At 39.6% G+C, this 26427-nt stretch overlaps 1 protein-coding gene across 1 annotated transcript; it reads right to left on the reverse strand.

Moving 5' to 3' along the window:
- Positions 1–3563: 3563 nt before the first annotated feature.
- LOC135467352 (sacsin-like) lies at positions 3564–26185 on the reverse strand. Its single transcript, XM_064745123.1, has 7 exons — positions 26071–26185; positions 22878–22979; positions 22385–22532; positions 19980–21433; positions 17261–17402; positions 5736–16408; positions 3564–3857 (listed from the first exon to the last, which is right to left on the reverse strand). Exons 1-7 carry the CDS (start codon positions 26179–26181, stop codon positions 3564–3566), a joined length of 12924 nt encoding a protein of 4307 aa, XP_064601193.1. The 5' UTR covers positions 26182–26185.
- Positions 26186–26427: the final 242 nt, after the last annotated feature.

Raw genomic sequence — 26427 nt, forward strand, 5'->3', positions numbered from 1 at the left:
GGCTCCAAATGTCAAGCTCGTCTGTTGCAAGCAATATTGTCTGGTTGCAGTGATGCAAAGCGAAAGGCAGAGATCGACTCATGCGCTATAAGGAGTATGATGCGTAGCGTGCATTGACGCTGACGTCATTATCCAATCGTTGTAGTTCCAAATCACGATTATTTTGTTTGAGGTTATCTAAGATTTTTATGATATTAAAGCTACAAGCATAGTGGGTATTATTCGACCAGTGACAACAGTGTGATAGTTGGCAAATGCTCACACGTAGCCGGTGAAATCTAGTCTTCTGTCCGTTTTCCTCAGTTTTGGTTTATTCTAACAGCTCTTGTAAATGGTTTTAAATGCAGCACTTTACATACCCTCTAGCATAAGCAAAATTAGGTTTAAAAATGCAGTGACGTTGGTTGCAATTTATTAGATATCATTGGTCCAGGATTATTCACAATGCAGTGTCGCAGTCATAGTCATATTTCAAATAAACGCTGGAAATAATGGCACACGTACGGCATAGAGAAAGAGAAGTCGTGCTGAATAAAGAAGTGCGGCTTAAGCCTTTATTAGAGCGTATGAATGTAGAACAAAAGTATAACCGGGCCACGTAACAAGGAATGGTTCTGACAATCTGCATGTAGTCAAAATCAACGACAAATGACATGAAGATATGACCATTCTGAAGTGTTACAGTGAGCTGTGTGACAGAGTTGTATGTGCAAATAGTAACACATATTAAACGTCTGATATTATTTCAAGCAAACAATACACGCAGTCATAAGTACAGCATTATAAGTGCGTGGCCCAAAGACCCAAAGGAAAACTGCATTACGGCTTCATAAAATACAAAGGTAAACCATTATCCAATAAAGCATACCTACTGTTACTTGTCCATCCAAATACCTTGCCATATAAACAGGAGTCAATAACAATGAACATGTTAAGTCATTATCACAAACATATTAATAGAACAACAAATTAAAAAACACATCTGAAATTAAGACCACCCCTCATCGTATCCCAATGAAAGAATAAAAATTCTCTTCGGGATAAAAGCACTCAAAAACAATCATGTAAATTAAGCACACGAAGAGAAACAACACAGACAATTCCGACAAATCTTTATCACTGGTGTAGGTGTAAATATATAACGTAAACACCTTAAGTCGTCTCAACATGGAATGGTCCACTTGGAATACAGCACTAAACAGTAATGCTCAAAATTCATATCCTCAAAACTATCCTGCTGTATATCCTTGAAAAAGGATATAGAAAGAGATTATATGACCATTATAAGGCTTCAAATTGGGATGCGGTAAATACTCATACATACAGGTGGTAACATACATTGATATTGTTTCAAACGATCGTAGCGATTAGAAATTTGATAAAAACGATGACGGTACAATTATTACGTGTACCTCCATAATAAAACAGTAACCAATTCACAAAACCATATAATACAAAGATAACGCTAGGCGACAATGTACTGTTCCCTAGTTCAAAGAATAAACATTACTAAAAATGACAAAAACAAACATTCATCCAATACCAAAAACATAATATAACAGAGAAAACATATAATAAAGAGAACATCTGGGATAAAGAACCTGTCATTTGCAAGGAAACACAAAATACCTTTGGTCCCATATTATATAATATTTGATTCCCTATCAAGGTGTCAATGTAACACTAACATTAACAACTGGTTCTCATGTGAAATGGTTAGCATACAAAAATAAGCAGCACTTTAGAAAGGTATACTCAACCGTAACTGCACAAAACTATTGTACTGTATATACATGTAAATGAAGAAAAATATGGTAAATGGTGATATGCTAGATTTCAGTAGTCAAGCTGGAATACACTAAGTCCGTATACAAGTGGTATAACACACTGGTGTTTTTTCAAACAAAATCACCCACAATGTCGATTAAATTCAGTAAGCAAAGTTACCAAGGCACTGCATTATGTAATCCATATACTCTAACCAATATTCAAAAGGAAAGTACAAACCAACACGGTATTGTTTAATACTTCCTTCCTCACTTGGCCAAAATACAGCTGGTTCCGTGAAACAATAAAATGCAAACCACTACTATCAATAACGGCAAATATTAATGATAATAATTGCACTGCATGGTATTAAGAAGCGTCTCCAACGTGTACCTGTCTTAAGAAATACAAGTTCCGTTCACATTATAAAAGACCCATCATCAAATTAAGTTGGCAAGCCTTGAAGAAGACACAAACAGGTCCTGTTCACTTTTAAAAAATCGTAATCCTTCATCAAGGTGTAAATGTGACATAAACCAAAGGATATGTGGTCCCCACGTAGAATATTCAGTGTGGAAATACAGCAAAGGGATTGCTCATGATTCAAAACTAACTTACTGTATATACTGCTTGACGAGCAATGTATGGCAAAATATTATATATTCAATAGTTTCAAAACTGAATTGCTCTACAACAAAAATTCGTACTAGTACTGATACACATTAATATTACTTCAATCAAAACTACACAAAATAATCCGTAGTTTGATAAAACCGTAACTAAGTCACTGTATTATAAAACACCACAATAAACTGACAGAATATTGTTACATAGTTCAAAACTCAATCAAATATGTTCTTTCTTTTCCATAAAACAGGCTTCAAATAGGGTATATACGAGTATCTGGAGGCCAGAATCCTAATATGGCAACAAACAATACAAATATATGCCTTCTGGGAAAAGGATATTCTTCACAAGAAAATCAGTTAACTTTGCTGCACAAAGCTCTTTATAAACCGTTCCTCAATCTGTGCAAAAAATTACAACATCCAAAGTTCTTCAATCAAAGACATATCATTTTACGACACTGTCTGTCAACATGACATTAAAAATATACATATAAAAAAAGCAGACAAACTTTTATTATTTCACTACCATAGCGGTACTCAAACTGGATTTTCTGTTATTAACAAAACCAAGAAATTGCTTTCCAAACGAACGAAACAACCGATGCCACAGAATTATGTCCACGATTTAAATGTTAAACAACAATATTTCCAACTGTGCAGTATACGTACATAAAGATTTAAAGACAAGAAAACAATAAGTGGTGTAGTTATCTTCAATACAAACTTGAAATATCAGTATTTCTGACAGCAAGTAATCGCAAAATGTAAGCACTATAGAAGTAAGTAGTAAAAGATGGCGCCAACATTAGCCCATATATACAGGATTGATATATATATATATATATATATATATATATATATATATTCATTGCGGGTGTAAATATAGTTCAAGAAATATTAACACTTTTTGCAATGAAAAAGACATCTGAGCAAACATTTCAGGATTATTTGTACTCGCTGATCGATCTATTATGAATACCTTGCTCTTTGGAACGCCACACTTCCTGAACATCTTCAAGCATGTTTCCATACATTGGATACAATTCTGTCCAACATATGTTTGCTTGCTTACCCATAACCAAAGCATAATTTCGATGCGAAGACACCTACGTACCAGTGACAATAGTGAGAGTAATTTTCAACTTTCGTTTTCATTATATTATCTGTTCAATTGCAAAGGATTGTTAACACGTGATCAAGGATCTTCCCACAAAGACCCTTGCTTATCTCAGCCTGAGTCCACGTGTACACATCGGATGGTGTCTGCTGGCCGTGCAGCATGTCTGGATACCTTGTTCTCGTGTATCCCTTATATCCCAGCGTCGTTTCCAGTTCCTGGGCAAGTTGGGACAATGTGGAGTCGTTAAGGCCGTCTGCAATTTTCTCCAACTCATGGGCTCGGATAGCGTTATGGTTGGCATTAGTCTTATACAATACAGCTTTAATGGCTTTTTCTGCGACCTGTAAAAATATGTCATAACATGATGAAATTCATTAACATTTATCCGTTACATCAAAGATTTTACGTCTTAAGAAAGATTACAACTATAAGAAACCATTTCTTTTCAACAATGCATTTTAAACATCGGATTCTACGAAGGTCTTTTCTGAAAATATTGTGATCAGTGGCGTGACGTGTGACAATGCTAGATCGCTACAATTACTCCCAGATTCAATAGATAACCGTAGAATCCTATATGTTTTTACTCGGTTTGAAACATTCTGAAAAATAAATCGTTTTCTGGACAGTGTTGTAATGGTCCTCCATCTGACATATACTTCAAGTTATTGTTTGTTTGCCTTTAAAAGAAAAGACAACACCAGAACAAATGTATACATTTATCGATAAAGTATACCAGAGGAAGTTAAAAAAGTACAACTTTATATTTTTGTGATGTTGCACAACCGAGATATTGCAGTTAAAAGAGCTGAATCACGCAAATTGCGACAATCGAAAGCGCTGCCGTGTTATCAGATTTATTCGGAAATTCCACCAGACTCGAATTATTTCTATAACCTAAGCACGCGTCTGATTCCGCTAAAATCCTTCGAACCTTGTTTTGTCTCAAAACCATAGGTGCGCGTGGTACGCATCACGCAACATCATGTTTCCGGTTGATCTATAATGACGCATCCCATGTCTGCTTAAGAATTCCTAATCAGAAGCTGATTTGTAAAGTAACCCAGCAAGTAAACAAATAATGTCTACGGTCTGTTTCCATTCCTCCCACTAAATAATTCAGGTTATGTTATTTGATGTCTATTCTTTTAAGATTTTTGTGACATAATCTAAGCCATCTTCTTCCCCTGGAATTGAGAGAATACTCTACAGTAATTCAAATAAACAAAAGTACTGCCTTGTTGAAATATCAAGCATTTGACTAATAAGGATACCTGTTCAACTCCTTGCCAGCACTCTCCAACTCTTGATGTTTTGTAATTTACGTCACAATATCACCCTCATGTTGCGCTTTACAAGTATGCAAAACTAGAGATCAGCGATTGAGCATCACCATCGTGTTGTTGTGCTCTATAAATATCCACAACCCGAGACCACTGATTAAACATCATCCTCATTTTGTTGTGCTTTACAAGTATGTAAAACCAGAGATCAATGAATAAACATCACCCTCATTTTGTTGTGCTTTACAAGTATGCAAAATCCTAGATCAATGATTAAACATCACCCTCATGTCGTTGTGCTTTACAAGTATGTAAAACCAGAGACCAATGATTAAACATCAGCCTCATGTTGTGCTTTACAAGTATGTAAAACCAGAGATCAATGAATAAACATCACCCTCATGTTGTGCTTTACAAGTATGTAAAACCAGAGATCAATGATTAAACATCACCCCCATGTCGTTGTGCTTTACAAGTATGCAAAATTCTAGACCAATGATTAAACATCACCTTCATGTTGTGCTTTACAAGTATGTAAAACCAGAGATCAATGAATAAACATCACCCCTATGTCGTTGTGCTTTACAAGTATGTAAAACCTGAGATCAGTGAATAAACATCACACTCATGTTGTTGTGCTTTACAAGTACACAGATCCCGAGATCATTCCAGGCAGTACTTTCTGAGTGAACATTTAACTTAAGACGGATACCAACACACAAAAGGCAAAGTCGTAAATTTTGTAATTTACAGTAAATAATGCGCAGATAATGCATCAACGAACAATGCCTCAATTTAAATCATTGTGCTTCGACAAAACCTAAGATCTACATTTACACGGTGTACAATTCAACATGCCGTCCATAGTCTAGTTAATGCTTTGCCCAGTTAGGGACGCCCAAAATCTTGGACGAAAATCTGATAAAGGTTACTTACCTGCTGACATTTAAAACAAATCCAAGAATACGATGGTTTCGGGCCTTCCTCGTCGTTCCCGATGGCTTCGAAGTCAGCCTGTGCCTGACGGATCCAGCGGCGACCTTCTGACGGCTGGGGGTTGGGGAAGTTAAATGAGGTGTGACCGTAATACCCTTGGTAGCGTCCGCCATCTGTCGTATCCCTGCTATTGAACGCTCTGAAATGCTGTCCATACTGGCTTCCTCTCCTGTTTGCTTTAGTGAAGAAATTTCCGTACGATCCTCCTGCGTAGAATCTTCCTCTCCTTGTAGTGTCACTAGTGTCATTTTCCTCTTCAAACGCAGAAAAGTCGCCATTTTCGAACCTCTTTACCAGTGCCAGTATATACTGAGCCACTTTAGTACAAAACTTTTCCCGTCCCGGATTTTTATCGGGATGCCACTTGAGAAGCAGTCTCTTTAAAACTTTCTTCTTTGTAAATTCATCTTTGTGCCATGCCTCTTTCAACAATTTGAAAATTTCCCTTTTCAACTCTTGTAAAGATTTGCTCTCTGTGGCGTCAGGTGTATGGGTGTTTGTTGCGTGTCCTGAGAAGATCTCTATTTCCCCTGTGGTAGATATCTGTTTCCTGTGGAATGCGTACAAGTCAGTGGCAGGAACAGTGATAATCTCGCCTATGTCAATCTTGTACTCTGTTTGCCAGTCTGAAGCGTCAGCCGCTGAACACACTTCCTTGACAATGGCATATATGTATATTGCATCCCCATCTTCTGATGACAGCATTGGATCATACACTTCATACCCCACGTACTGCCCAGGTTCAAAAAATGTGAAACTTTGGTCCAGCAAAAAATGAAATTTAACAGGGACGTAACTTCCAGGGATTGGAAGGTCAGGCTTTCCATGAAGTGGTTCGTTCATGCGGAACTCTTTAATTCCTTGCTGGTTTAAATGCTCACGGACAGACTCGTCCTTGTAACCTACAAAAAGGACCTTTGGAATAAGTACGACTGCTTGTGATGGTAATTTGATGTGGTAATTGCAAAGGTATTTGCAGATCTGTGTACAACATTCATATTCATCATCGAGTAGTTTTTCGACAAAAAAGATGTGCATTTCAGAGGTGTTGTCTCCTTTGACTTCTTCACAGTGTTGCAAATGAGAAAAGTCTTCACTGTTTGAGATAATACTGCCTTGGTACATCAGACAAGTGCTAATTCCCGAACAGCAGAAGATTCTGATTGATGACAGAAAGCTCTGTACTTCCTCAATTTCCACAGTGCAGTCGTGGCGTCCTTCCTCAAACCTATAGTGTTTGATCAAACGTATGATTCCATGTAGAACCTCAGGCGCGGACACCACATCTTGCAGCTTCAGACATTTTTCTGTCTGCTGACACTCAGACCTGCATGACTCTGTCAACTGTGCCTTCACCAATCTTGACAGAAGGCGGGGCCTGTGGCTGTCGGGAAGTTTGGCCCACAAGTCCATCTTATCAACATTTTCTTCTGGGTTTAGCAAGAAAACAAAATCGAGGTCTCCAGTAGCCCGTTTCTCCAAATATGAATTGTCAGAAACAACAATATCACATGACTTCTGAATGACACAGGCTTCGCCTTTTTTTCCCGGAAGATACAGTTTGCCTATTTGAACTTGTCCTTCAGACTTGCACAGCTTCTTGTACATTCCTTTCACTGCTTTCAATGCCGCCTTCATTTCGTTGGGTTCAAGGTCGTTATCCTGACAAGTTTCTCTTATCCGAAGAAGAACGTTGTTACTGACACCAACAGAGACCAATAGTTCGCAAAAGGGGCCCAACTCTTTAGGAAGCGTAAATAAATATGGAGTAATCTCTTTCACTGATTTCAGCTCCACCACCACTTGGTCTGGTTTAGCAAAGCATCCGTGATCCTTGATTATCACACAGGGTAAGTTATGAAGTATTTTCTTCAGGTCTTCGCTTAACTTCTTACTCTGAAGAAATGTGTATATGCCAGAGCAAATTTTCAACAGTGTGTCCAAGGTTTTGTGTTGATGCTTCTGCAGTTGTTTGTCATTGTTCATGCTCTGTACAATGTTACGCAAATTCTGAACAACTGCTTCGGAAGTTGGTTCTTTTTTGACACCCAATATATTCAAAATATGTTCTTTTCTCTTTTTGTCTTTTGGCACACAATACTCCCTGAAAACATCACAGCTTGACCACACCAGTTCTTGGTGTTCCGGCAATGCTGAACCGTTAAAACAAGTCATTGATGGGGAAGATCTGTAACACGAAGCAATGGCTTGAAGCTCGTCACTCGCAGACTTGGAAACCAGGAACTTTATATTTTTAACTTTTTCAAGAAGAGCGGAATTTTCTTTTTGTTCACTAAACAAATTCTTTATTAAGCACTGGGATTTTTCAAGAATTGTCTTTTCTTCTCGCTCATTGCACCCACCTTCCTCAAGCTGTTTAGCCAGTTTCACAAACATGTCTGCCGACACCTTGTTGGTGAGTCCAGCTATAGTTAGCATGTGATACCATTCTTTTTCACAAAACGGTTCCGGGACAAACTGGTGCCTTTTCAGCATTGCCTTAAACAAATCATGTCTGTGATCATAAAAGAATGATGCTCTCTCTAATTTCTGGTTATAGGGAATGAATGACAGTTCTTGAAGGGCTGTCTGGAGAAAGGATAAGGTGCCGTCTCGGGCTTGTTGAATGAGGGCATCTCGGACGAATTCTAGATGAACAACCCTGGCTTTCTCGTCGAGGATGTCAAACGCTTTAAAAATGTACTTGCAATAGAATTCAATTTCAGAACAGTTGTTAAGTTCCAAGTAGCAGTACAGATTGGTGAGCACGCTGATTTCTTTCAAAAGCACCAACGATCCCTTCTGACACCATTTCTCCATACCAACGGAAGGTACAGTTTTCGGGAGGACTATTGCTTTAACACCATTAATCTCAACCCCTTCGTCGTATACCGTCAAAAAAAACGGCATCTGTGCTAAAAGGACTTTGTGGTTTGGGATGTTCTTCACTTGTTCTAAGTGATCTGAAAAATACTGCAAAATTCCCTTGCAAACCTCAGGTATCAAAAGACTGATGACACTGCCTTTCATTGACGAAGACAATGTTTTTGTTATGCAGGTCAGAATGTCTCCTGCATCGGATAAATCAACTACCAATTCATTCGGAAGCGTAACAGTCTTGAGTAGCCACTCCATCTCATTATCAAACTTCTTAAAGATATAAAACCCCGCTTTACGCAAATGGTTAGAAATCATCCAAAAACTGTCCCTCATTACTTGATCAGCAAAACTTACAGGAACCAGATAGAGGCTTTCCTGTCCCTTTTGTGTCCTCGTGGCAGGTAACAAAGACCACGATAGAATGTCATTCAATGAACGGAGCATTGATTTCTGAGTTGCCTTCCCTTTTAAAGGCAGGGCTTTTTCGGTCAGATAATTCCAAACTGACTGCAACCACAACTCAGCAGGCGCTCTCCTATCACCCCAATGCACCGGTTGATTCCTCCCAAACACAGACTCCTCCAACTCAAAAGGCAACAGCTTACTAAAATCTGTAATCTTAAAAGGTTTGACTTGCTGGACATTTTCCAGCTTTTCATCGTACAATCCCAGGATACTTATGGCAGATTGGTGAAGAAAGCTACCGGCGGAATGTGGAACTATCAGTGAGTATTGTGATACAAAAACTTTCTCAGACTCTCTGAAAACCCGCAAAGTTTCATCACAGGTCAACAGTAGCGGTAACCCCTCCAGAGACTCATTCAGCTTGTCACACTTTTTGCAGTATGACAATAGTTCAAAGAAACTGTCTTTTGTTTTTAAATTTGTCTGTCCTAGAGGACATGGAAGGTTGCCTATGACGCAAAGAGTGTGCTCATCTGAGTATGTTCCCAAAAAAATCACAACTGATTCTGGTGAGACCACTTTTACGCCAATTTTGGCTTCACAAAAGTTTTTGTAAATCTGCAGTGGAGTGCTGACAAGATTGAAATCCAGGGCCAGTAAGAGAGACGCCATTGTTGAAGACCGTCGTGACGGTTTCCTAGCTCTTTCCACTATGCCATATCCATAGAAACCCGACACAGTTTCGTCGTACTGTGTTTTCAAAGTATTGAAGAATGCTTCAAGTTCATGTTGTCCAGTTGGCGGCAGCCATTTCTTCACGACCTCCTTCCCAGATTGGGTTTTGTGTGTCACACAGAGCACACGACTGGATGTGGAATTAAGATGTTTGTAAACTGCTAAGCACAAATCCTTCCAGTAGAGGTCGGTAGCCTTCTTATTTAGAGGAAAAAATCCATGGTACTGTTCAATGGAACCTTGTACTGAATGAGTTTCTTGAAACAGTACTTCTTTTAAATCCACAATGCCTGAGGCATACAAATGTGCTAACAATTGCTCACCTAAAGCTTTGTTCCATTTTGTTCTAACATCTCCATGTGGCGAATTGTACAGGTGTCTTCGTTGTTCATAGTCCAATGCAAAGTCCCCATCAATGTGCACAGGCAGTCCTGTTAGCACTGGCAGAGGAAGGCCACAGAAAGCCTTACATTCTCTCTGTCTTTTCTGTATTAGCGGAAATGCCACGCCACCAATGGGCAAATGATTTAGTGTTTTTTGACTGATGGCTACCTTTAACTCATCTGGAACTTCTTTGGGATTTTCAAACCCAATCCTTTGCTTCACAAACCACCGTTCTGACGTCTGCTCTTCCTGTATTTCTACGAAGTATTTCACCTCTGTTGTGGTCACATTTTCAACAGACAATCCTGATTGTAATTCAGTGATAACATTTTGGCGTTGTAAATGTATTTGTTTCTTCTGCTTTAAACTGTCTTCGTCCAAGCTGACTTTGATTTCATATACCGTTTTCAGAGTCCCGTCCTGCGTTACGTCAATAATCTTGATAGAGTGTACATTTTTGGTAAATAACAAGGCTTCTTTACCTTCTTTCTTGAATTCCTTAAAAAGAGCATTCAATTTATTCACCGATATTGGTTCATTTTTGATCTCCGATTTTTCGGCCATACTCACGTTTCTTAAAGGAAATCTGAACAATGTACCAACGGTATTCTGATTAAGAATACTTTCCGGATAACAAGCAAACGAGTCCGGAAATCGCTTGCGAATCAGAGGTAGATTTTGCCATTTCATGCCACTCAACATTGGAGACATGTTTGGTATGTATTTGCGATTTGGATCAAATGCACACAATATTTCCTCTGTCTGCCTTTTGATCAGAAAAGACGGAACATCCGTCAAATGGTAAACCACGTTGAAGCCAATTCCATATTTCCCCGTTTTCAAAGGGTCATCTCTCTTGCTTCCCTTCCCAAGACTTTGAATTCCTTCCAAATCTTCGTCAGTAAAGGCTGCATCATTGTACACACACAAAGCAGGGCCTTGCAGTTCCTTCCATTCTTCAGAAAAAATCTTTTTACTCTCGTGAGATCTCCAGTCTTTAATGAACTGTATCTCTGTAGCACCAGCATCATCCGCATTCTGCAGAAGTTCTTTCAAAATTGTTGAATCACAAGGATAACCCTGTAATATTCCTTTTAGTCTGTTTGTGAGATCTTCCTTTTGACCAAACGGAATTTGAATGCCCTCAGCATTCTGAGATAAACACCAGTGCTGCTTGGTTTTTACTCCCAGCAGTTCGGCCGTTTCTTTGGAGACACTGGCGTGAACGTATCTCATCACTCCACTGGAATCCTTTATCCAAGAACAATCATCAAAGCACAGCATTTCCGACAAACAGAGTTTACCCTCTTTGTCTGGTAGCATTATTTCATTGAGGTCCTCTTTTAACAGGGTGCTATGTTCAGATTCTACTGTCTCAACCAGAGCTGTCAGCATCCTAATCAAAAGGCGTATAGTGCTCAAGTCAAGTGTGGCGTGGTTGTATTTCTCGTAGAACTTCTGAAGACTTTGCACATAATCAAAACGACTAAAGTTTTTCTTTACACCAAGTAAATGCATTGTGTTTGGGTACAGTCTGCTATACCTTTCACTCAACTTAGACAAATACGGAGAGCATTTATAGTTGAACTCGATGGCTAGAGACTGAGGAGACACGTGTTCCTTCTCATGAAAAATACTGTTTAATTCTGTTATTGCCCTCATCCACCCCGGGATTTCTGTAGATTCTGTGCAACACTTCTCCAAAAAGACATACACCTGTTCATAAATCTTTTCTAAATTACTTAGGTCATCAGTGGAGAGCTCAGATGTTTCAACTTTCGTTAAAGCTTGCATATGCTTAACCAAGTCAACCACAGAAACTTCACTTAATATTCCAAGCTTTTTCAGAACAGCATTTGAACCAAGTCCTAGCCCGTAACAATTCAATACTAATCTCTGAGAACCTACAAGGTGATTCTCTTGCGCAAGGTACAGATTTCTTGGACACTCAAACGTTGGTCCCCCGTCTGCTTTCCACTGAAGTGATGAAGGCCAATGTGCAGGACGGTGCAGTACAGGAAGAAATCGTAGTGTGTTCAGCTTATCCTTGTCATCTGCAGTGAGATCCAGAGAATTTGTTCTGTTCATTTTCACAAGAACACGAATCAGGGCGTTGAACATACTGAGAGCTTTATCTGGCTGATGCTGACTTAGTCGTTCAATTGTACTTGCCCTACCTAGAACTTCTGCCGGAGGCAAGATGTCCTTTAACATTCCTAATTCTTTCAGGACATCCAGTATCAGGGGGTTACAGAACGTGATCTTATTTCCAACAGGAAATCGATTTTCCGAATCATCATAGAGGCAAGCTATTTCTCCCTCTGGATGTATCAGATCACAGGGCATACACAGTGATCCACAGTAGTCCACCGGAATACAACGTGTTTCTTTCAAAGCTCTCAATAGGATTGGGTCTCTACTCTTCAGAGCATGAAGCACCAACACATCTCTCTGTTCGGGTTCTATTTCTTCTATTTTTGGCAGGAAAAGTTTCGTGTAAAATTGATGAATAGAGAATGTGTTTTTATCAACAAGCTGGCTTCGTCCAAACCTAGAAAAGCATTTTTGGATATCTTCGGGGAGGTCGACGGCAATCTTTTCTGTTTTCTTTAAAAGTTTATTAAAAACTTCAAAAGCCACTTGTCCGGTCTTCCCAGTATCAAATCGAAATTTGCTTTCGAGGAATACAGCATTTTGCATGTTGGTGAACCTATCTCTGCCTGGAAGTATTTCTTGCTGATCAGATGACAGAGAGCCATAGAATCCGCGAAGAAGAGGCTCCAGGTAAGCGTCGCAGTTTGTTTCTGTTGGCCATAGCTCGAACATCTGCTGGTGCCCTTTGGCTGCTAGCAGTTGTAGGGCGTTGATATAGGATTTTGCCAACGAGTCTTCAAGGAGAATTTCATTCCACTCGCTCCCAAGGTTTTTCTTTTCATCGACATTTTTTTCAGACAGACGACGTCGATCAGATGTCACAGAAAAACTTCCGTTGATCAGAACAGGAAGTTTTGTGGGTATTGGCAATGGCAGATAGCAATAGACCAGCCCGTGTTTTAAAAATCCTGTGGGGCTCTTTTCAATAGGTATGGCTTCGTAAGACTGATTCCCTGTCGTTTGAACTGGGATGACCACACTCGCTTCAGGATGAAGGGCTTCCATTTCTCGGTTTACTGACAGAAAATGAGAAACTCTTTGACCCCCCTCTGAATTACCCTTAAGCCAAGTAACTTCAGTTTTTCTTTCACATGCCGGTTTCAAATTAAGCATCTCACATTTTTCATTGTCGTTAATCATTTGGACCATTATCATATGGTCATTATTCGACTTAGAAACTTCAAACAACGGAGTTTGTGTTGATGCATCAGTTTCCGTACTTGACAGATGGAAAAACTTGATGTTCGTCACATTTCGGGTGAACATGAGTAAATTCCCGGCACATTCTAAAGACATTTGCAACAGTTTGATCATTTCTCTCTGATTGTAGTGTAGATTGCTGATCTGACTTCGGTGGGCCTGGTCAGACGTTCTCAGTGGAAAACGAAACAGCGTTCCCTGGAAATTCAAAGCGTCCTCTGTGTCAAAGTCACAACCGAATACACCGTTATATGGTTGAAACTGTTCTCTCAGCCGATTAACCATTCTTCTGTTTTTCCTAATGTTCATTTTTAATCCAGGTTTGCCAAGAAAAGTCTCATGAGGATCAAAGATGACAAAAAGATCCCTGCTAACAAAACTTGGCACATCTGTTAAGTTGTACACTGCGTTGAATCCTAATCCAAATTTACCAATCTTGGCAGCTTTGTACAGCTTAGTAGCCCCGCTTATTTTGGTGATGTTCTGAAAGTCTTCATCCGTGAACACTGCGTTGTTGTAGGTCCAAAGCGCTGGGCCTTGGCACTCCGCCATGTTTTTATGTATCAGTCGATTTCGGAAATTTGCATTCTGTCGTTCATCATAAAGAAAACACACTCTAGTTGCCCCGGCGTCATCAGCATTCTGGACAAGCTCTTTTATGACTGCAACCCCATCCGTGTAATGCTGTATTAGGTTTCTCAGGCGTCTCGTCAGGGGTTCTAACTGGCCGTAATTCATGTCTAATTCCTGAGCATCAAGCAATTTGTCCATGAGGGGTGACACTCCCAGGGAATAAGCAAGTTCACGTGGGACATGTCTGTGTACAATATGCAAGTCTCTATCATCAGCTGAAATGTCCTCCACACTGATCCACTCGGAAGAGTCATAATAAACACACTGATTGGCTGGCATCATTTTGAAACATTCGTCTTTACCAGCAACTTCCACCGGAATTAAAATCCTGGCTGCTTCCAGCAGATTTCCTTCCTCAACATAGGCTGACAAGTGGTGTAACATCCTGAGAACAATCTGGATATCACGATGTACCTTTGCTTTTTGTCTTGCTTTTGGCTTTGAGTACTTTTTTTCTATCATATGAAGAACGTCTAACATCATCTCTTGATCCTGATTTCTATGACACCCAAAAAACAAGAAGAAATCCTTCAAATCACGCATATCTACCGGCAGACACACCATGTATGGTGCCAGATCCAGGTCTTCATTTGCTTGCTCAACATAGATCTTTTGAGAAGAACTGAATTCTTTACCATTCCAAATCCACTTACATGTACGATCAATTTTTTGGTCATTCATTTCTGACCAAATAGCTTGATAACTGAATTTCTGAAGTTCTCTGTAAATTTTTTTCACAGCCGTTACGAAGAAATCCACATTATCTGGATCGAAATTCCTCATAGTGATCTTCATTTGTTCTAGTAGCTTGGATAATGAAGGAGGGCGACTCAGTTCTAACATCTGCACCAAATTTGACTTTTGAGTCTGTGTCAGATCATCTGGCAACACTGTAATTGGCATAACTGAGCCAATCAAATTTTGATATCTTTTGTCCATTGCCTCTGAAGGTTTAGCTAGAAATCCAGTTGAAGAAAACCAAGGCATTTTTTGTGGAAAATGACTTGGTCTGTCTCTCTTAATTGGCAAGATTGCCACTGTTTTAAGTTTATCCACAATTCTTGATGACAGATCAGTCCGATCCGCTATGGCAGATATTACTGCACGACATTTTCGGTGCAGCACGTCGTGCTCTTTTTCTGTCTGCATCTTTTCCAGCTTTACAGCACAAGAAAGTAGATCCTGTTCTGTTGGCCTACTCTTTAAGCCTAGACTCCGAAGTATGTGTGTATAGTTTTCCCATTCTTTGCCTGGAAACACATCTTCTCCCACAAACAGATCCCTCAGTTTAGGTATTGTCGGATCAAACAACTCTGATAGCTTTCGCAGCGTTTTTTCATCATCTGTACATGGTATAAAGGAAATATTTCCAACCAAATCCCAAACTTCTTTGTTCAAACCTGATGGATTGGAAAGGATATGTTCCATGAAATGAATCACCTGGGAACGCCTGTACGTGTTGGGCTCTAGCCGCATCTTTTGAAGTACTAGCAACACCAGATCTCCGCGGTTAAGCTGCTGAACGCCAAGCTTTGCACCCAGGCTTTTTTCTGCCAATGATCCATACTTTATCAGTTTACAAGGAAAGGTGATCGGGATGACCTCTTCAGGAGCAGACTTTTGCAGTTCTTGAACAGAAACATGGCTGATATTTTCATTAGGGCCAAGAGCTTCAAATAATCGAAGAGAAGTAAGGAGTCTGTGTTCTTGAGTTGTAAACACTTTGTCACAACTGGCAATGAATGTCACAAATTCTGATCTCTGCTCTTTTGTTAGTGACAGGTCCATTGTGTCATGGGTGTAGTCTCTCGCAGTAGACAAAGCTTGCAGAACTGAGCAGGCTGTCGGCTCAAGGATAAACACACCAATAACATTTGGGTGCTTCAACACTTCTGGTACAACTTCTGTCAACACCTGGACGCCCATTTTCTTAACAACAGATTCCACAACATCTGACAAAACTGTCTTGCCATATCTCTTTAGGACATTCACTGGAGGACACTGAAGTTTTTCAAGAGTAACTCCAAATGCTGTTGAGATGGGGAGAAGGGTCACTCCTTGAAACTCGTGAAGGTTAGATGGGAATTCTGAGCACAATGCCTTCCAGACATTGGTTATCCACAGCTTGATACCTTCCCTATTTTGCCCACCAAAGATCTTAGTCACCTGTTCTATAAGCTTTCGGAAGTCATCCTTCCTGACAGGTCTCAGTTGTGTCTTCCCTGAATTAACCAACAGAAAATAAGTCAAAATGGTTGCATAAGGTAACAGTGACCTAAATTCTAGTTTACTACCTGCAAATGCAAATGTGCCAGAAAATAGCAACAAGAATGGAAGATGAGCTAGAATCAGTGACTGTGGGTATTGATGCCCTGCTGTTGACTATTATACAACATATGTATACTCAAGTATAATGTAGAGAAACTTCAAGTATAATGTACAAACACATGAATGTCTGATAGATCAGAAGATATGCCCCAACCACGAGCGCCCCGCACGCAGAATATACAGTAACCTATGGATTTCATGTACTCAATGGAACATGTGATTCTCCTGTAGTTGGTTTGGAAGCTATGAGCAAATTAAAAAAAACATGACCCTGTACATATAGAACTGCTGTATGGCCATTCTCTTTTCAACCTGGTTTCCTCGCTTGATTTGAATGAGAACCATACAATGCCTCTGCACACAAAATTTTTTAAACAGAATTGAGCAATATTATTTAGTGGTTATTGCACATAGACCAAAGACAATCAAAGAAAACCCTCAATCTGCAAAAACTTATGAATAAACCAGGCTAGTTTGTTAACTTGTATATTCTAAGTATCACCTGTGAGTTTCATGTAAAATGTTATGAAAACTGAACAATATTTTGAGCAGTTTTTGCATGCCAGCAACAAACAATCAGAATCAAAGAAACTGTTACATGTGCAAAACACTGCCACCGAAAGCATCTAATCTCCCTCTCACACAACCTCTCCTTACTTAGTGCAGGCAAGTTAATAATCTAAACAGATACAATAGGGCTTCCAGCCAAAGGTTTGAACCCCTGAACATTCCCACAAACATCATACCTGACTGAATTAAGATCTTCAGTTTCTTTTCCAGGCCATCCGGAAATTGATGTATTGGAGATTCAGTCAAAAACTGATTTTCTAAACCTGGGAACAAACATCTGTCAAAGGTTTTCGTGGCACTGAACTTGGTCTCCTCTCTCTGTTAAAATAAAAGTTTTATTTCTGAGCGGCCAAATCCTGGCAGTGCCAAGACTTTTTTCGTTTCAATTTGATAAACACAAAACTATACTTTGCAACATTAAAATCACAGGCAATTTGTATGGAAGCACTTGTGTGATAAATGTATATAAAGATGTTGCTATCCTGATTATTGCAAATAGAGGCCAGATGAAAGTGATAGGAAGCAAACTAAGAATGAAAATAAATATTTATTTAATTCTGTATTATTAGCTTATATACAATATTATATACTATATACTCATTTCTATACAATGAAATGTAACAAATGTCAGGTCACAAATTATAGATAGTGCTGCACAAAACATTTTCAATTTCAATTTCATTCGAAATTTGTCAACAGCTAGCATGCAACTTATCAAATGGGCTTTGTGGCTTTGTGACTTGGACTTTTCAAGCGTACATGAAGCAAACAGCATTTAATTAGATATCTGTGGGAGTTTTTTACTTTTTTGAACATCCAAATGGCACAAAAGTCATTATTTGCTGAAGTTGGTTAGAGACAATATTTCCAAAAAGGATTTTCACATGATTCGGAAAATCCATTAACACTTGTACGGACTAGAATGTTACTTAGTTTGGCTTCATATAGATTGTTTCATGAACCATTTGTGATGTGCATTGATTGCACTAATGGTACATCCAGTTTGAATGGAGAAATGTAACGATCACAGTGGACATGAAAATGCATGTGGGTTTAGGTGGGGCTGTTATTTTGAGGCAAAATAGGTTTGATAGGAATAAGTGGCGAAACAACACCAACATCAGGGGTTCATAGAAGTCGTCGGGAAGAGCCAGTATTCGGTCTGTCATTTCAATAAAAAAAACTCAATAACTGGTTATAATTGATCAATTTGAGGTCGTGTTTTGATAGAAATATTCAAAAGTTCAATTTGAACATATTCAAAGTTCCGTGAAGGAAACTGCGTTACGAGTTATCTCTCTTTCACAGATATTTTCATGACCCTCTCCGTTGATTAGATTTAAGAAGTACAATTTTTGGAAGCTGAAGGGCGTATGAAATCAAACATGAAACATGGTAAATTTCTTTGGTCTCTGCCAAATAGGCTTTCACCGATAATTTGACATACTTCGGCTTCCGGTCGTTCTATTTATGACTTAGCGTTGCGCGAATGACTGCATGTGAACGCACGCGGTCTGACTGGTTTCCTTCTCCTGACACCAGTATCAACTAGCCATAGGAGCCAGCTTGAGTCCCTATATAGGCAGTGATAATTACTTCAGTCAGTGAAGTATAGCAACGTACTAAAATATTCAATTTTTGTATCTCAAATGGTATGTCGGAACAAAAAACCCCTCAATTTCAGTGGAAAAAACTATGCACCCCTGAATACAGGTAGGCCACATAGGTGGCCTCTTTCGCTATCACCGGAGAGTAGTGCCTGATAGCACAGAGGCTTTCCCCTGCCTGTTGGTTTCAGTAAATGAGCATCAATCACCGTTCACAGCACTGCTTATTGCTGTTGTATACTGTTGTGTGAGTGAATAAATCTGATCCGAATGTACATGCATTTGGTTTGAAACAAGGAAATACACACTTATTATGGCCGATCAATGATTGGCAGAAGTATGCAAGCTGCAATGCCATTACTGTACATAGAAAAGTTTTCAGAAACTGACTTCAGAAACAGCAAAAGTAAGGGTGACTAGAGAGCCTATAACGAGTATCAACCTTGTTGACAGGAAGATGAGTATTTCCCTCCCTCAACGAAGTGTCATCAAAATCTGCACAGTAATTTGGGGGGAGACATATGGACAAAATTGTGTCTACACGCAGACGCATGGGCAGGCAGGGTGATTCCATTTTACCCACCTCCCTAATGTGACGTGGGAAATGAACGAAACACACACACAACTTGTGGTGGCCAGGTCTTTATGTGTATAATTTTCTTTACTGGTCCCATGAATACCCCCCCCCCCCCACCCCACCCCCCACCCCCCTCCCTGTTGACCAGGAACACACCAGGAGATACACTGCGTATCCAGACCAGAATACCGGTACATCACACAGTCAAGACATCTGTGTCTACGAGATTTCGCTCAGAACTCGGCAGTTAAATAATATAAAGCACTCCTTTCAGGATAGCTGCAGACGGAGAGGCGAGAAGTGACGTCATACAAACTGCATCATAGCATGACATATCCCAGGCGTGTCATAACAAACTATATGTGGTATAATAATATAAGTTATCCGCATGTTCAGAAAGATATATGGGGATTTAAACCCTAGGTGTTTTATGGAATGCGGGGTCACAAAGAAAAATGTCATTCTGCGCAGTAATTTAGATACACTGGGTATAATATTAGTATCACAAAGAAAAATGACGCCAGTCTGCTCAGTAATTCAACTATGCAAGGATAAAATCTCATATACCCCTAGTGGGCATGGCCTGAATTTCTGACAAGTGTATGTCAACATTTTAACCCACCTGATCAGCCAGTGGCAATCAAGAATGTCCTTTTTTAGGCTTAAACCTCTTACAAAACTAACAAATGACTTAAAGCCATTCATTCTTACCTGGTCTTGGAATGTTGTGAAAGTACCATCAGACAGTGGAAGAAGTCTTATTCCCCACAGGTCATCAAAGTCTTTGTTATCTACGAGATCCTCCATGATAAAGTTCAGAAGGTGCAGCTTTTGGAAATCACTCTCTTGTTCATATGCTAAGGTTTTCTTCAGCACATTTCTAACAAATCTTGGTGTGACCTGCTTCATTTTATTCCCAACAAAATGACGGACTGTGTCAAATAGACCTTCTGGCACACAAGTCACTGTTATTCCCAGATGCTTTAGAATTCCTAAAACTTTCTCTGGAACATCTGACTTGTCCTTACAAAACACAGCTTCTCCGAACGTCACCCATTTGCCCCCACCTTCTTCTGAGAAGAAACATGGCTTGGTAAGGATGTGTTCGTAGAAGCCCTGAACCACACACACCCACATGTTGGACGCAGACCCTACTGAGGGGAATGCCTTGTAAACAGCCTGCACATAGTCCTGTGGATTTTTTTGTTTCTTGGAGGTCTCTATCAACTCGTCAATCAGCAAAGAGTAAACCTTTGGGACAGCTTCTGTCAACAGACCACGGTTCCAGCGACAAGATTTATCCCTTTGGCTGTCCCAGCCTTGGTGCTCCTCATCTGCTGTTGGCCATTTTAGATGGTGTCGGTTGGAGCTGAGAGCAAAATACCCATTGACATGCACAGGGAGCCCAGTCAGACTGTTATGCTGAAGTGGGAGGGGTAGAAAACAGTACACATGACCTTGTAGAGCAGTTTCCATTAATTTCATGTCCAGAATGGTTTTTCTTGTCAACAATGGGACATCTACGACAGAAACTCCCACAAATGGTGGATAGGACAGGGCAGGATCGTCTGACAGAGCCCTCAGGGAAGAAGACATTTCATCTCTCCCCAACTTTATTGACTTCACAGTCCAGTTCAAACGAAAATTCAGTCCAGAAGAATGATCTTTGACTTCACAATTCACTGAACTTGTCCATACTGAGGTTGACTCTGCTGCCAAAGCCTGGTTAAGGATCTCTTTTTGATCTTTTCGTTGTTTTGCACTTTCATCAGTAAGACAAACACTGAAGGACAATTTGGGGGTCGCCTTCCCCTGTTGAGGACTCCAAATTTCAACACACTCCAGAGACTTTAGAAAGACAAGAACTATCATCATCTCAGTTCTGAAACATTTTAGGAGATCACACACTCTTCCATCATCATAAACCACGGGTGACAAGTCAGAGCAAGACTGTCGTAATGGGAATCGGAACACAGTTCCATCAAAGCCATCTGTTGTAGCTCTATCCAAACTGGACATATCCAGCACTTTCCCAAACACCTGTCTCATGCACTGCACTGTTTTGCTCTTCAGGTTAGAAAGCCGATAGGTCGCACACACTCTGTGCTCTAGCTTGCTTGGATCAAGAAGAAGCAGTGTGTCCCCGCTGGTGATGCTTGGGAAGTCTTCAAGGATAAAAAACAACAAAAAATAAGAATCACAACTTTCACTTTGTGTGCCTGACGTTTGCCTTTAAACTTGATAACCTCCCTGAATATTTAGCATGTTTAGGGGAAGAGTTACATCTGCAATATTATACAAGACACTGTCTTATCAAGTCTCTATCAAACTTTAATGAAAAATTCTTATTTTAATCTGTTCTCACGTACATTATGCTTAACACCAGAGTGAATCATCCTTCCAAACCAACAGAAAGAAACACTTATTTGCACATTTTTCAAATAACCACTGGAGGTATGGTTATCTCTTTTTGTAAAAAGATAATTGCAAATTTTGCTACTTCAAATGGGAAAAGGAACAAAGTCACCCAACATATGTTAATATAAAGTTAATGTCCTTATGCAAGCTATCTGAAAAAAAAAAATGATGCATATATAAATATATACTCAAGAATATTTCATTTTTACGCAAACAGTTATATTCATGGTTTGGGTGGGTGGGGATGGGGGAACCATGCAGGATGGGCGCATTGAAAGGCATTGCCATTCATAAGGGACATGTACCTGACAAACTCTGAGCTGTGAGAGCTGAAGAAATTGACATGGACAAATCTAGGCGTATACAGAAAGAGCAGGCCTTATCCTCATGGATAATTGTCTGGATGTATACTGTGTCCCTGGGTATACATGTAAATATATGCATGTGATTTCATATGCAGTCTCTTCTGCGATCGGTTTATTTTATTAGCAGGAGACTAGTCTGGAAACTACCGGGAATTATTCTTTTGCTTAATGGCAGCACAATGGCAGCACCAAAATAATACAGTCGCTGGAGTGAAGAAATGATATTATTACTTCCATTGTCATTTCACTGATCTTTTGTCATAATGTGATCTTTTGTCATAATGTGACCTTTTGTCATAAAGGTAATTTGTCAGAAAAACCATGTGCATGTACCTGTTATGTGGAACACAGACTTAAATCCCAGTCCATAGCGGCCAACTTTCAATCGATCCACCTCTTTGACACTTTTGCGCAACATCTTAATTCCCTTCCAATCTTCCTCCGTAAATCTGGCATTATTGCAGACATATATAGCTGGTCCCTGCAACAAAACCAAGTAAGTTGCAGATACTTGAACGCATGCATTTATGGGATGATGCTGTGCAACCCAAATAAGAAATGCACATCCTCACATGAAAACGTAATCATAACTGGGGGAGATGTGCTGACACGGACGCATTATCTACTCATTAAAGTCCCACATTGGAGGTAATCTTACTGCAGACAATCCTGAAAAATTATGAACATTCAATTCACCTGCAATCTGTTACATTTTTATTTCTTTGACATTAGTTATTAAAAGGTTTTTATCCTTCTTCAATGAATGGAATGGTTTTCAACCTTCTTCTCAATGAATAAAATAATGACAAAGTGCCCAAATTATTACCTGAAAATGAGGACAGGAACTTGTCTCGCGTTCTGCACCAAAACTGTCATAAATAATCCTGACTTGGGAAGCTCCAGCATCTTCTGCATTTTGTATCAACTCCTGAAAAAGTATATGCATTGTACGTAGTGGTTGTGGAAAGGCCACACTGTACCCGGTGTCCAATGGCAACGAAGGTATTAACAGGCTTGGTTTGTAAAATGGTGTGGTTGTCAGGGAACCTTGTGGGTTCAGGCACCTCAATATTAGAAGCACTCATCCAACCTTAAATGATGCCAGTGTTGGTTGCATGTGTAAACAGTGGTATAAATACTCCTTAGCATAAACTGTTTAACCCAATATATTTCTGACTGTTTCTCTCAGTTGTTAAAATGACAGTGTTAATACCACACTTTAATCTACATGACGCCAGCCTGATTACACTTACTAATGCATAGTTTAATAAGATGTTTGCTGACCTACTCATGTCCAACTTCTGATAGACACACAGGTTTATAATCCCACTAACTCATGGACAGCTTTATCACTCTGACTCATGCACAGTTTCATCACACTAACTCATGGAGAGCTTTATCACTCTGACTCATGCACAGTTTCATCACACTAACTCATGTAAAGTTTCATCCCACTAACTTATGGACAGCTTTATCGCTCTGACTGTGACACAGTTTCATCACACTAACTCATATAAAGTTTCATCACACTAACTCATGTATAGCTGCATCTTACTACTACTGTAACTCATGCACAACTGCATTGCACGACTTACTCATGTACAGCTGCATCGCACGGCTAACGCAGGTACAACTGTATCACACTACACCTTGACCACATTATCAAACTCATGAACAGATTCATCAAGCATAGCTTCATCACACTAACTCATGTAAAGTTTCATCACACTATATCACGTACACCAGCATCACACTGCTAACTCATGTAAATCATCGCACTACTAACTAAATGTACAGCTTCAACACACTACTAACTCATGTACAGCTGCATCGCATGACTAACTCATGTACAGCTGCATCACACTACTAACTCATGTGCAGCTGCATCGCACGACTAACTCATGTACAGCTGCATCGCACGACTATGTACAGTTGCATCGCACTACTAACTCATGTACAGCTACATCACACTACTTACTCATGTACAGCTGCATCGCATGACTAACTCATGTACAGCTGCATCGCATGACTAACTCATGTACAGCTGCATCACACTACTAACTCACGTGCAGCTGCATCGCACGACTAACTCATGTACACCTGCATCGCACGACTATGTACAGTTGCATCACACTACTAACTCATGTACAGCTACATCACACTACTTACTCATGTACAGCTGCATCGCATGACTAACTCATGTACAGCTGCATCACACTACTAACTCATGTACAGCTGCATCGCACGACTAACTCATGTACACCTGCATCGCACGACTATGTACAGTTGCATCGCACTACTAACTCATGTACAGCTACATCACACTACTTACTCATGTACAGCTGCATCTCACTATTAAGTATTGTACAGCTGCATATCACTAACTCGTGCGCGGCTCTATCACACTATTAAATCATGTACAGGTGTACCTCACTAACTCATGTACAGCTGCATCACACTATTAAGTAATGTACAGCTTCATCACACTTACTAACATACAGCTTCAACACACTAACTCATGTCCAGCTTCATCACACTAACTCATGCACAGCTTCATCACACTTACTCATGCACAGCTTCATCACACTAAGGGGCCTCCGTAGCTCAGTCGGTTAGCGCGCTAACCTAACTCACCTAAGTGAAATATTCTTGAGTGCGGCGTAAAACACCAATCAAATAAATAAATAAATCATCACACTAAGTCATGTACAGATTACAGATTCATGAAACCAACTCTTACAGATTCTTCAAATTAACTTACGTAAACCTTCACCAAACTCACATACAGGTTCATTAAACTAACTCATGTACAACTTCATCATCACACTATTTCATGTTCGATTCATCAAGCTAACTCATGCACAGTTTTGTCAAACCAACTCATCCACAGGTTCATCATACTAGCTTATACACATCTTCATCACATTTTCATGATCACCTTGATCACACTAACTTATGAACAACTTAATCACGCTAATTTATGAACAGCCTAATGACATTAACATATGATCACACTACTCATGATCAGTTTCATCACATTGAATTGAGGACATGACAGCTTAATCCTACTAGCCAATGAAAAGCTTCATTAAACTAACTCATGATCAGCTTGTCCACGTGAACTCATCGCACTAATTCATGAAAGCCTTGATAAAACTACCTAATAAAAGGCTTGATCATGGTGTGATCACACTAATTCATGACCAGCTTGATCACACTAACTCATGAACAGTTTGATCACACTAATTCAAGAACAGTTCGATCACATTAATTCATGAACAGTTCGATTAGATTAATTCATGAACAGTTTTATCACACTAACTCATGAACAGTTTGATCACGCTAACTCATAAACAGCTTGATCACACTAACTCACGAAGAGCTTGATTACACAAACTTATAAACAGTTCCATTACACAAACCCATGAATAGGTTGATCACACTAACTTATGAAAAGGGCAAATATGTTGTCATATACGGGGTCATGATGTTGCTGGCATCTTGCCAAGATCGACCTGCACCTGTTCTGGATCAGTCAATTTGTCAAAATGGATTCCGCAATAACCTGACAAAATGTCGAGGTCGAATGAAGAATGAAAGTTCAGATATTTAAAACAATCACTCTAATTAGTGTTGCCTCCATTCTTCTTCTCTTTTATTTGCATTCAAATTGCGCATCTAATTCATCGTCTGCTGGATACGCTTAGGGATGAAAGGACACATGGCTGGTTGGAAAGCAATTAACTAACATTTTTGTGAAATTTGGAGCATCAGAATGCAGGTTCTGATTTTTGCCTCACCTTTATTAAAACTGTACGCACATCTGTTTTACTGGCATATATCTCAGGAATTTCACTACAGAACTTTTTGTTTCACCAGAATGCATTACTATAAGCAATAAAATATAGTAAGATCAACTGTTTCTGTGATTTTATCAATGTGCATTACAGTGCAAATAGTGTGACATAATTTTGACATACTCTATGATCTAACTTATAATGAGATAAAAGAGTAACAACCTTAAATATCTGTCCATTATCAGGATACTCCTCCAGGATGGCTCTCAAGTCCCTCACCAGAGGAGGTCTCTTCATTTCCGAGAAATTCTCCTCGGAGCCTGAACTCTCCATTGTGTAACCTAAACAGAAAATGAAATCAATCCGTCAACACCTGTATAATGTGCATGCATATTGTAACAGCCTTTATCATCTTGCACCATGCATTGAGCAAACTCAAATGAGCCCCTTACATGGATGAAAATGATGTGCATCTGTCTATCCGCTGGTCCGTCCATTATCCCTTCTGTTTATCCATCAACTACCTACAGAACAGCCGGATCCTAGCTGAATATCCTACGCCTATTGTGACCGGATCTT

This window comes from Liolophura sinensis, chromosome 6, assembly GCF_032854445.1.
Source record: "Liolophura sinensis isolate JHLJ2023 chromosome 6, CUHK_Ljap_v2, whole genome shotgun sequence".
Lineage (NCBI taxonomy): Eukaryota > Metazoa > Mollusca > Polyplacophora > Chitonida > Chitonidae > Liolophura > Liolophura sinensis.

Bases quoted from the DNA above. Each gene is read 5' to 3' on its own strand.
- LOC135467352 (XM_064745123.1), bottom strand. From the start codon at position 26,181: ATGGAGAGTTCAGGCTCCGAGGAGAATTTCTCGGAAATGAAGAGACCT. The intron at 22,980-26,070 runs GTTGTTACTCTT...ATACTTTTTCAG, and splicing joins ATAATGGACAGATATTTAAG to GAGTTGATACAAAATGCAGA. The intron at 22,533-22,877 runs GTAATAATTTGG...GTTTTGTTGCAG, and splicing joins GTTCCTGTCCTCATTTTCAG to GGACCAGCTATATATGTCTG.